The sequence below is a fragment of the Miscanthus floridulus genome, chromosome 6, assembly GCF_019320115.1.
Source record: "Miscanthus floridulus cultivar M001 chromosome 6, ASM1932011v1, whole genome shotgun sequence".
NCBI classification, from domain to species: Eukaryota; Viridiplantae; Streptophyta; class Magnoliopsida; order Poales; family Poaceae; genus Miscanthus; species Miscanthus floridulus.
In genome coordinates this window covers 8,246,886-8,259,458 of record NC_089585.1, presented here as the reverse complement: position 1 = coordinate 8,259,458, position 12,573 = coordinate 8,246,886, and the positions used below count along the sequence as shown (strand labels likewise).

The window sequence follows — 12,573 nt, the reverse complement described above, 5'->3', positions numbered from 1 at the left end:
AAGTGGATCTCCTTTTATCTCAGGCTTCACTGGCAGCAATAACCCCAATCTATTGGTGTTCGCTCATTTCACCTTCTCACGTACCATTTGTTTTGATTCTTGGGATAATGAAGGAGGACGGGACAGACCCATGCTATTTTCACTAGTGTTTTGATGGAGGACGAGCGATATAGAATATATTACCCATTTGTTTTGATTCTTGGGATAATGAAGGAGGACGGGACAGACCCATGCTATTTTCACTAGTGTTTTGATGGAGGACGAGCGATATAGAATATATTACTCAGATGTGTGACTCACCTGTACCCTGGAATTAAGGTCGGCACTCAGCTACTCGACACACCCGTACCTTGGAATTAGGGTTGGCGTTGTGCAGGCGCGATGTGGAGGTGTTGTGGGGGTAGCACCGGGAGGTAGCGTAATCCTTTGGCGCTGGCGCTGAAGAATAGCGTCGACCTTCAAGCGAGGGGCAGCCGTCGGCTGGCATCGCGCCCGTTTTGGGCAGGAGCGGCGCCAGTGCGACTGCGTCTTTGGTCGGACAAGCGCTGCCCACGGTGGCGCCCGTGACCTCGGCGGGACGGGCGGACGCGGGGGTTCAAGGGGCGCCTTCGGAGGCCACAGAGCAGTCGGCGATGGCGGCGATACCGCTGCCGACGACGGGGCGGATGGGGCTGCCGACCGCGCTCGCGGCACCGACCATGGCGAGCATGATGCAGCCGGTCGGGGCCCCGCCGACGCAGGTGGAGGCTGCGGCGGCTGTGACAGGCGGGCCTCAGCCGGGCGCAATTGTGGCGGCGTCTGAGGCACCGGCACGACCCGCGCCATCGGCGGCCCAAGCGACGACGCCTGGCGTGGGTCAGATGTAGGGGGACGCAGCCGAGGGGTCCCCGGGAGTCGTGGTGCTGGGGGAGAGGTCGGCGTCCACACCGTTGACCCCTTCCGTCGCCATAGGGGGCCTTCAGCGGGGACATCACGGCGAGAGGGGTCGGCAGCGCTCGGAGCCGGCGGGGAGTCGTCCCTGGCCCTGACGTCATGGTTGCGGCCGAGACGCTCATGCACTGGGACCGCGGTGCGTAGCCTGCCGCCTTGCGATGCCTGGTGGACAGATGCATCCTTGTCGGGTCACTCTGAGGGTGTGCGCTGGCTGGCATCGAGCTCACATCACCAAGACAATGAGCTCTCGGCCTGCTGCGCCGTCGCACGCTCGAGTAGCATGCGAATCTCATGATGGGCCCGACGGTCTTCGGGCATCGTGGGCCCCGAAAGCCTCTGGAGCAAGGCTGCCGCAACAATGATGTTCTGGCACGCGCGGGTGAAGTGGTGGAGGGCTTCATCATCCTCGATGATCCTCTGGTTCACGTCGCGGGCCATGGCACGCGTGCGCCCACCGTCTCCGTTGTGCTCGATCTCTCGATCGAGCTCCGCGCGCTCCTGCTCGAGCTGGAGTCGCGCTTCCTCGAGCTCTTAGTGCCGAGCCTTCAGCTACTCCACCCGTAGGCGAGGCGGGGCCCCTGCCTCCCCCTCGGCCTCGTTGTCGAGGTCGTTTGTTGGGGAAGCCTCCTCCTCGTGGATGCTTTCGATGTGTCCCTCAGGGGTACCTGCCATGAAACACTCACGAGAGGGGTGTGACTCCCCCTGCTGGAGTCAGAGCTGGAGGGTGACTCCGATCCTCCTACGAGGAGGTCATGGAAGGATTCCGCGACATACTCGGTCATCCCCATGAACTCGCCGTTCGCAGGGGATGGAGGCGTGCGTTGCGCCAAAAAGTGGCTAACGGTCTCTACAGCCTTGCGCAGATCGAACGGGAGCGCTATCGGGGCGCTCCGGATGAGGTATTCTGGGGAGAGAGACTCTCCCCCATCAAGCTACGCCATGATGTTGGCGAATGAGAAGGTGAGGTAGCGCAGGTCCTCCCGGGACGATCGGGGTCCTAGGAAGGCGCCGCGCTAGCGCTCTAACCTCTCGTAGTCAAAGCCGAGGAGCCGGTCGCTCGCGGAGGCGTCGGCGTGCAGCTACAGCTCCTCAAGCGCCTCGGTGATCACGTCGAGGCTGAGGGAGTGGAGAGGTTGGACGGCGGTGGGAGCTAGCGCCAGCTCTCCCTTCGTTGTGACGACGAAGTCCAGGTCCCCGAAGTGCATGTGCGCGCCCGGGACCCAGCTAACGTTGTGACTAGCCATCCGAGGCCTGGTGTGTACGTCGAGACGCGCAAAAGGCCCCTACCTGGCGCACCAACTGTCGGTGTTTCGAGTTACCACCAACAAGTAAATTTCTAATATTACGCGTCTAGCTCGGATGGTGTGCTAAGAGGACATGAGGTTTATACTGGTTCAGACAGAATGTCCCTACGTCCAGTTCGTTGCTGCCGCTCGTGTTACTAGCACTGAAAGTTCATAGTATGGGTTACAAACGGGCGAGAGAGGGACATGTCCCAAGTATTTGATGGAAAGGATGAACGGGTGCTGAGAGCTCGGTCGCTACTCGGCTGTATGTTTGGGGTTCGATGAGTTGGTCGGATTCGAGCCTGATGCGGTGTGTTGCGATGAGTTCCGATCCCCCTAATGGGACGCCCTGCCCTCCCTTTTATAGGCCAAGGAAAAACAGGGTTACAACGGAGGAAGAGAGGAGAACGAGAGGGAGAGGAAGTCCTTCAGGATTGTTGGGGCCTTCTTCTCCTTCATGTGGGTCCCGCTGACCTTGTAGATGTCAACAGAGGCGGCGCCACGTCGCGGTCTTGTCCATCACTGGCGCCATGCGTAGGCATCATCTGCCGGTCATGGTTGAAAGGATCTAGGATGTCGCCTAGAGGAGGGTGAATAGGCGTTTCTGAAAAATCAACACCTTTAAAAGCGGAAACGATTAGTAATAGGAGTTTCCACAATGGAAACTCCAAATCAAAGTAATACAACCCCTCACAAGTTAGCCACAAAGTATATAAAAGATACTAGATAAACCTAGGGAGCCAAACAACGGCAACCAAAGAGTTGAATCAAAATGCACTAGTCAGTTAATGTCGGAAGTCCCGACAGTTTGGGTCAGAACTTCCGACGTGTCAGAAGTCCCGACGTTTGGGTCAGAACTTCTGACGTGTCAGAAGTCCTGACAGTTTGGGTCAGAACTTCCAACGCAAACTGTCAGCACTTCCGACCCCTACGGGAAATGAATTACAAGTGCTAAAATGAACTTTGTGATGCCGATAACTTACAAACCCACTTCCTAGTGGTAAGGTAAGGTGTTGGGTCACTCTCTTGATGTTGATAAGCCACCACTCCGTAGATCGAGTCCCAAACCCTAAGAAATAGCTAGAGAGAGGAAGATAACCAAATACATGTAAATTCGAGCAAATCACAACAACAACAAGCACGCGGGAGACAAGAATTTATCCCGAGGTTCGGCAGCCCCACAAAGGAGCTCCTACTCCACCTCCTTGCCTCACTCAAGGATACCACAAAGGTCACTTGAGTTTCTTCACTAGAAATCAAGGGTAATACAAACTTCCCAAGGCTCTTCCACAAGATGGAAGCTCTTGGGCGACGTCTAGCCGGCTAGGGGAAAATCCCCAAGAGTAACAAATGCAAATCAAACTGGCTTGACGAAGAAATCAAGTGCTCAAGCTTGCTCAAAGTGTTTTTCTCACTCAATCCACTCTCCAATCACTCAAACCCTTTAGGAATTGAAGTTGGAGGCAAAGGAGAGAAGAGTGGCGAGCCTAGAATGCTTGGGGGCTGTTTTGGGCGAGTGTTTGTTGCAATGAAATGAGTGGGCAACGGTTAGAATGAAGGAGACGGGTATATATACTCCAAGGCAAAATCTAACCGTTCAGATCTACGTCGGGAGTTCCGACGCAGATCTCGGGACTTCCGACGTATGAAGAAAACACTGTTCATGTGAGGTCAAAGTCCACTCGAGACAGCCAACGTTGGAACTTCCGACGAACGTCGGGACTTCCGACGGTCGGAACTTCCGACAAACGTCGGGACTTCCGACGGGCACAGTCAGCAGGTCAGTAGAACCATCGATGCCGGGACTTCCGGCTTGGGTCGGGACTTCCGACTGTCGGGAGTTCCGACTCACGTCGGGACTTCCGACGTCCACAGTCGCCACGCAGGCTATGACTGGGAGTCAGCACTTCCGGCAAGAGTCATGACTTCCGACTGTCGGGAGTTCCGGCTTACGTCGGGACTTCCGACACCGACAGTCAAAGAAAATTATTCTATGTGCTCGTAAAGTGCTAGAGTGTCTCTCTTTTGATTTAATTATTATGCTTGAGCACTCTATCTTCCTCAGACCACCTAAACTTGCATCCCTCTTAATAATACGGCATACCTATTAACTCAAGATCAAAAGAAAAACGAAATTAAACCTTTTGAGTTGATCTTCTTTAAATTGATGCCGTGTCTTTCAATCTTCATCAAGTGTGGGTGCCAACATGTCAATATTGATCTTTTCACTTGAGCATAGCCATCTTGAGCATGTGACTTGATTCCATTCATCAAATATGAATAACTCCAAATGCATCAAGTCACTTTAATCAACTTGTCCAATATAGATTTGATCCTTCACATCAATATGACCATCTTAGCTTGATTAGTACATCAACTAAATGCAAGTACTTTCTTCTTCACCCTAGCTAGGTTCTTCGGCCGCCAAGCCGTCGCTTGCCCTTCACCCTTGCTTAGTACCTCGAAGCCTTTCCTTGCTATCTTCACCATCTCAAGCCATTAAGTCACATCTTGTGTTGAATCATTCATTCATATGTATTATTATCTTTTTCATTTCAATTTAGCAAGCTTCAAATATGAGACCATTCCATATGCAATCCCTCATGTCTCATTAACTAATACTCACGAGCTTGCTTTCACATAGTATATGGAAATCCCACAATAAACAAGCATTTGCATGAATTCCATTTGCATTGTTGTCTTGTGCTTGAACTAGATTGTTTATACAACAACACATCATTTTGGCTTTCATTAAGTACCTGTGAGATAACCTATTACCTGTCCACACTTAGCAAACGGGTTAGTTCTTTAATCACGTTGTCATTCAATCATCCAAAACCCACTAAAGGGCTACATGCACTTTCAATGGTGCTCCACTCCGTCCTAGAGGATGTCGTGGTGACTAGACACGTCCGTCAGTGTTCGCACGGGAGTTAGGTAGAACAACACCGGTACGCCCAACGCTGTTCCTGAGGTGAACCCTCAGGTATGGCTCGTCGTGGTCACGGGTTACATCGAGGCACGCCAGTCTCCTCCCTGGTGTCAGAGCTTTGACCTAGGCCCATACACTTGTTCCTGGAGTGGTTGGCGGCGGTATGGGACTTCGCAGGGCGAGGCGGAGCCCGCGACCTCAGGGTCAGGCGAGGCGGAGTCCTCCCCCAGAGGCTGGGCGAGGCAGAGCCCGCGACCTTAGGGTCGGGCGAGGCGGAGTCCTCCCCTAGAGGCTGGGCGAGGCAGAGCGCTGACCAAGGGGTTGGGCGAGGCGGAGCGTAGACCCAAGGGTCAGACGAGGCGAAGCGCTGACCCAGGGGTCGGGCGAGGCGGAGCGCTGACCCAAGGGTCGGACGAGGCGGAGCGCTGACTCAGGGGTTGGGCGAGGCGGAGCCAGTCCTCTGAGGTGGGGAGATGCGGAGCCCGCCCCCAGAGGTCGGGCGAGGCGGAACCCGTGGCCTCGGGGTCGGGCGAGGCGGAGCTCGTCCCTAGAGGTCGGGCGAGGCGGAGTTCGCCCTCGGAGGTCGGGCGAGGCGGAGCTTACGCACCTGGGGGTCGGTCGCAGCTGTAGTCGCGCCCTCGACTGCTTGGATGAACTATCATCGACGACCATTAGTCTCTCCTCTTCGGGTACCCTAGTATTGGTCCCCGACAATAAGAGTATACATACATGTGCTAGTTGGTTATAATTGCAAGTTCTAGTGGATTATTGATGTGGATAGCTTGCATGTTGAGAGGATTGTTGTTGTGGATAGCTTGCATGTTGAGAAGGTTATTGATATGGATAGCTTGCATGTTGAGAGAAATCTCTAGTGAGATTTAGCTTTATAAGAGTATAGGATTAGGCCAACCCGCGTAGCAGAATATAGTGTCGAAACAGCTCAACACAAACATTTCCGGGTCATGTAAAATGTATTAGATATTTTGAGGGCTACCTTACTAAATTTATAGTTAAGTGAGTCATGCAGTCAAGCTTCGATATGTTAGAGCCAGAGATCACGTAGACGTTTTGACTATTAACTCACGACCACGACCACGTGGATGTCCACGTAGTGTGACCGAGCAACCGATGCTAGAGGAGGTTATTCGAACTTTGAAATTGCTGGCAAGAGCCCCGGCCATGCTGCCCGATGGATAAGGAGAGACCGAGATGCTGATAAGATGATGGTGGTTCTTGGACCTTGCTGCACCGGCTGGACTCCTAGATGGCGGTGAAGGATGGCACTTGGGTGGAGAAGCTAGAAAGAGCAAACAACTGGATCAATCTTCTACGTTGAAGGAAGCCTACGGTGTGAAGTAGATGATGGTAGCAGTCATTTTGATCTTAGCTTGTGTTATAGTTGAGTCTCTAGGTAGAAGTGCCTTTTCCATTCTGGTTGGATGTGAGTGTATTGTGTACTTGTGTGGCTGCTGAGAACTTTCTTTTGTTAAGACTGGGGATTTTTTTCTTTTTTTTTTGAAAAACTCTAAGACTGGGGATTAAAGCCCATGAACTCTAAGAAAAAAGAGAAATCACTTGCAACAATTCGTTTGTGCTGAGGGCTTTGAGCTAACTTGCAGAATTCTTTGGTTTCGCTTAAATTTGGCCATCTTGAATTGTTTTCACGGCTATCTGACTCTTTCAGCCACTTTAACAGACCATCTTAAGCAAGCGAAAGAATAACAAACATTGGGACACAAGATTGTTTGCTTTCATAACGTTACAACATATCATATATGCATAGACAGGTACAGTATCGACCAGCAGCACCAGCAACAAGGGTGGTTAGCAGCAGGGACTATAAACAACAATAACTACAACATTGCAGTATCATCTGCGTTGATAGATTTTATTACTCCAAAATTGATCCCAGCAGCACTACTGGTAGTTACGGTAGACAGGAGAGTACATGCAGCTCTCTGCATATGCCACCAGGTCTTTGGGGGGAGGCACACGGGTCGCCAAACCTGCAGAGGGAAGTTGATGATGTCATATCAGACAGGTATGAGACTTGGTGGTGAATGCCAAGATGTGGAATGGTGTCTGCAAAAGAAAAACAGAGGACGTGCGTACCGAGTTCATAAGCTTTTGCAGCCACGGCTGCAGCAATGTATGCAGAGATCTTTCTAATGTTCGTGAAGGGTGGGAAGATCGATCCCGTGACGAAGTTCTCCTCTGTGGCCTGATCAGCTAGTGCAGCCGCTGTTTGAATGAATGAAACATGAGATTGGTCCCTAGTTTCATCAAGGTATTATAAACGATTTTTTATGCCCAACGGTTTCCGTTCGGAGCTACTTACAGGCGGCAAGAAGCATGTCCTCGTGGACACGGACGGCTCCAGAAATAACAAGACCGAGGCCGAGTCCAGGAAAAATGTACGCATTGTTCGACTGTTGTAAATAGCACAGTCGAGTTAGCAATAAACTACTTATGTTTTGCGGGTGTTTACACCAGCAAGATTGCATTGCCTAGTTGGGTTTAATATTAGAAACAAGTTCTACCTGCCCAGGTACAAAAGTCTTCCCATCATACTCCACAGAGGCAAATGGACTGCCACTGGCAAAAACTGCACGACCCTGAGCATAGAGTGCAAATAAAGAGATATGAGTTGCAAACTACAGAGTACAGACCCCACAAGTTTCTTTCCAGTTTCCAGAAATCAGCCACTTCTTTTTTTTTTGTCCAATTAGATCACAGTTTAATAAACAGGAAACTGAGCACGAATAATCTTCTAGTGATGGCTACATTCAAAATGGTAGTCAGACAGTGCACAAAATGCCAAATGTTTTGACTGGAGTGGACCAATTTGCTGATCAAACTCTGCACAAGGTGATTAGACATCTCACCTGAGTCCAGGTATATGCTTGTTCAGCAGTACATTCAGAATGTGAGGTTGGATTTGACAGTGAAAAGATGATAGGCCTCTGCATTTATAATTAGCAATATGGTCAGCTTTCCATCCTCACAATATACCACCAGCAATGTCAGAAAACAGAAAAAAAATTACCTCATTGATGGAAGCCATGGCCTCAACAATTTCTTTTGTGAATGTTCTTCCAACTCCAGATGTCCCAATCAGAACTGTAGGTTTGATGGACTGGACGATATGACGAAAGGTTAGTAAATTCTTTTTTATGAAAACAGCACAAACAGGACAGCTTTAAGTGAAGGCAGCAGCTGCTAAATGAACTGAAGTACAATCTTAAATGCACATGAGCGTGACTACCTGAACAGCGTCATACAAGGTTGTCAAGGGCTCATGCTCATGTGCCCAAGGTTTTTTGAATGGCGCAAGGGAGTTTTTACGAGAGTCAACAATCAAACCCTGTATACAAAATATCGTGTCAGGACGTCAGATAAACAGGTGAGCAAACATTGCACTAGCAACAGCGCATTTTCCTTTGGTTACACACCTTTGAGTCCACCAGCCAAACCTTCTTGCGGCACTCTTCAACTGGGGCCTTTGTCTATAAATCGACCCGACCAGTACATGTTAGAGTAAGAACTAGGACAAAGGAAACCTACCACACATTTAGATACTAGAACAATGAAGCTAGTTACCTGTTTCGACATCTCAAGAGCGATGAGTTCTGCAATACCAGTTCCAGCCTGAAATCAAATACATTATCAGAATCTTACAGATGGGTCTACTTTCCTTGATAGAATAGAATCTTACTAATGGTCACAATCTCAATTCAAAAGATACTAGTACAGTATGCTCCGACAGTTGGGTGACAAAGGAAATAACAGTTCACCAGGAGATGCTTTAACTAACCTCCCCAGCACCAAGGAACAAATAAGTCTGCTCTGCCAGGGTCCCACCAACCATCTTGAGTGCTGCTAACAAACCTGCAAGGACCACTGATGCTGTGCCCTGCAAACATTCATATTTCCAAATTGGTACCAATCACAAAAGGCAATAAACTGAAGGATGATGATCTCAATTAATTAAGGTTGCCCCCTGGTATCAGTAAAAATAAAAATACCATGGTGGTTCCATTTACCTGGATATCATCATTGAAAACAAGATGGCTCTTGCTATATTTTTCAAGTAAATCAAAGGCATTATGATTGGCAAAGTCCTCAAACTGTCCAAAATTTACAGTGTTACAATTTGGGATAAAGAGTAAATTGAGCCGGTATAGCAAAAGTACAATGTTGAGACTAACTCACCTGAATGAGGACTTTCTCACCATAGAATGTCTTAACAGCAGCCATGAACTCTTCAATAAGCTCATCATACTCCTGCCATTAAGGAAAATGCACAGATAAGATCCCAAGTGTCACATATTTTGCCAATTCCTAACACCTAGCAATCTCGACACAACTACATACCTCGCCCCTTGCACGTTTTTGCCGGAGTCCAATGTAGAACTCATCATTAAGCAATTTCTCATTATTTGTGCCAACATCAATTGTGACAGGCAAACACTGCAACGTAATTTAGAATTCGCCAATTGTGATAACTTAGTTGTTTGTTGATACCAAACATACATGACCATTACAAGAAATGCAACCAAAAAGGGGACAGAAAAGATATGAACGCTTACAGCTGTTGGATCGACTCCTCCAAGAGCAGTGTATAGAGCAAGTTTGCCTACAGGAATTCCCATTCCCTATAGAAGGATTCAGTATAATATAAGCAAAGGTTCTCACGTAATAAGCAACTAATGAGACAATCATACCTGACAACCCAAATCTCCAAGTCCCAAGATTCGCTCACCATCAGTAACACAGATAACTTGAACGTTCCTATGTGGCCAGTTCCTTAGAACTTCTAGGACCCTCCCCCTGGAATGCACCTCGAGGTCAGTCCAGATAAAATAGGTAGATGGTAGACAGCTATATATTATTGCGAAGTTCAAGCAAATATAGGCGCACATACTTGTCCTTCAGGCTGACATACAGACCCTGTGGTCGTCCAAAGATGGACCCATACTTCTGGCAGGCCTCACCTACAGTTGGTGTGTAAACATAAGGAAGCAGCTCCACCACATTTTCAATCAAAAGCTTGTAGAAAAGCCTCTCGTCCGTCTCCTGAAAACAGGAGGTGTTAAGCACAATGATGCAACTACCCATTCATTCTAACTGAACATCTCATATCAATTATGCTGGCCGTCGCAAGCTTTCATATAAGAGTAGAAAGGATAAACTGGGATTGCCTGAAGGTTCATCATGGCCATATAGCACTGAATAGGGAGCTGGTACTGCCGCAGGTTGTTCATGAACTTCTTAATCTACATATAGATTAAAGTGATCTTCGGTAAATAAAAAAGAAAGAAAGAAAGGTCAGCACAAGAACAGGTACTGTTTATTGTGCCCCATACTTGGAGTTCCTGAGATACAACTGCCGGAGGAAGCAGTCCACGCAAGTAGTGTGCATCCCTCTCCTTCTCCGTGAAAGCAAGACCCTTGTTGTGATGTGGGTCCCTCAAAAGGGTGTAACCGCTGATGTAGAAATAAGACAAGTCAGCATATTTTCAACCAAGTGAAGGAAACTTATTTAGTGGAAAGAACTATGGTCGTAGATTCAAAGAAAAGCTTTGCATCCACAGCCATGAACCATTCTAGAGCCCAGATTTTTTTCTTTGGGTGATATGGCCATATGGATGCTTGACAAGCTATCATTGTGCGCCGCGAAGGTTATCATTCACAGTAAATTACGTGACAAATTCGATTTGGTAGTATATTACCACAATATGGTTGCAATTTAGTATCAATTTCCATCATATTTCACTGCCGAAGGGGTAGTGGAAGAAACCAGACAAATTGGTATCGCTGTGGGCCAGCTTAGGATATACTTGCACGAAACAGGACAAACCTTAGGCAAAGCAGACAATTCCCCGCTTTTTGTTCAACAACTCTGGTGGACCTAGCTCATCAGTATGAGGGCGCGTTTAGTTCGCAAAAATTTTTGGTTTTGGCTACTGTAGCACTTTCGTTTGTATTTGGCAATTAGTGTCTAATTATGGACTAATTAGGTTCGAAAGTTTCGTCTCGCGATTTCTCACCCAACTGCGCAATTAGTTTTGTTTTTCGTCTACATTTAATACTCCATGCATGTTCCGCAAGATTCGATGTGACACTTTGGGGTGAAAATTTTTGGAATCTAAACAGGGCCTGAGTTCATTTGAAACTCTGGACCTAGCTCATCAGAATTCTACAACAACGCCAAAAAACATTCCAAATTCAGAATCCTACAACACTACCAAAGAAACATTCTGAAACTGGAACTTGCTAGAAACTCCCATATGACATATGGTGATTTAACAAACCTAGACTATATCAGGCTGGAGCTTCTTAGTTAAGCTGAAGCACGTTTCGATAAATTAGTATTGAAACTAAAATAAAAGGCAAACTAAATGGTAATGTTGTCTTCGGTGAATGAAGGCACATGCACAACGACAGAAGAATGCAGCTAGTCAAGCATGTGAGCACACTAATAATAGAACAAGCAATTAGAGATTTGACTAGACGCAAGCAAGCAATGGTAGAATTAGAACTAGTATGGATATGTTCGAGGTAGACAGACAGAGCCCCACGCGATTCGACGGCTCACCTTGCGACGGAGGTGGCCCAGGGCATGACGGGCAGCTCCTCGGTGGCCGCCGCCACCTCCACCACCACCTCCTCCGTCTCCGTCTCCGCGGCGGAGCCTATCGCGACCGCCTCCACCCGCTTCGGCGGCAAGGCGCGCACCTTCACGGCCGCGGCCCTCCTCGGCACGGTCTTCCTGTAGGTGCTGCATCCGTCGCAGCTGCCGCCGCCCTCGCTCCGTCCTCCCCGCTTCCACTGCGGGTGCGGAGAATAAACAGACACAACACGCAAGCTCAAATGGTCAGCTGGTGGCAGGCAACTTGCGATGCCCAAACCGCGCGGGGAATCACTAGCGGAGGGAAGGTGGTGTAGAAGGGTGCGTGGTTAGGCCGCTCGTGGAACGCACCGGGGAGGCGGGGGACGCGGCGGCGACGGTGGCGGCGCGAGCGGAGATCATGGTGGCGTCCAGTTCGGCGGATGGAGAGAGGGAGGCCGGAGGCGGGAGCGGCGCGGCAGTGGCCACTGGCGTCCTCCTCCCTGTTCGGAGCTGGCGCCTGGCAGTAGTGTGGAGAAGGTAATGGTGGCGAGGGGTATAAAAAGGGGAAGCGCTGGGGGGCTCGGCTCGGGGCGCTGCGCGTTCTAGTTTTCCGCGCGTGCGGCACACGTCGGGGTAGGGAGTAGAGGCGCTGCGGTCTGCGGTCTGCGGGCTGGAGTGCTGGTTGGCCGCTGCCCACCGACCACCCTGACCTTGGGTATTGACGGCGTGCTTTCTGCTTCCCCCCGTTTTAGCCGACGGGATGATAGTTTGCTGAACCTAGTGACTGACCGGTTTAGTACACATCGTGC

General features: G+C 49.5%; 1 protein-coding gene across 1 annotated transcript; it reads right to left on the bottom strand.

The window, feature by feature from the left end:
- Nucleotides 1-6,879: 6,879 nt before the first annotated feature.
- LOC136461605 (NADP-dependent malic enzyme, chloroplastic) lies at nt 6,880-12,301 on the bottom strand. The gene is made up of 20 exons (XM_066460887.1): nt 12,134-12,301; nt 11,750-11,982; nt 10,518-10,638; nt 10,353-10,427; nt 10,076-10,227; nt 9,876-9,981; nt 9,741-9,806; nt 9,526-9,621; nt 9,364-9,435; nt 9,195-9,278; nt 8,966-9,064; nt 8,752-8,799; nt 8,604-8,657; nt 8,417-8,515; nt 8,198-8,287; nt 8,037-8,114; nt 7,692-7,766; nt 7,490-7,580; nt 7,264-7,392; nt 6,880-7,157 (listed from the first exon to the last, which is right to left on the bottom strand). The coding sequence occupies exons 1-20, from the start codon at nt 12,182-12,184 to the stop codon at nt 7,069-7,071; spliced, it is 1,908 nt and encodes a 635-aa protein (XP_066316984.1). The 5' UTR covers nt 12,185-12,301; the 3' UTR covers nt 6,880-7,068.
- Nucleotides 12,302-12,573: the final 272 nt, after the last annotated feature.

Coding starts and splice junctions, on each gene's coding strand:
- LOC136461605 (XM_066460887.1), bottom strand. CDS start 12,184: ATGATCTCCGCTCGCGCCGCCACCGTCGCCGCCGCGTCCCCCGCCTCC. Junction 9,436..9,525: donor AAAAACGTGCAAGGGGCGAG/GTATGTAGTTGT, acceptor CCTTAATGGCAG/GAGTATGATGAGCTTATTGA. Junction 8,516..8,603: donor TTTGGCTGGTGGACTCAAAG/GTGTGTAACCAA, acceptor TTTTGTATACAG/GGTTTGATTGTTGACTCTCG.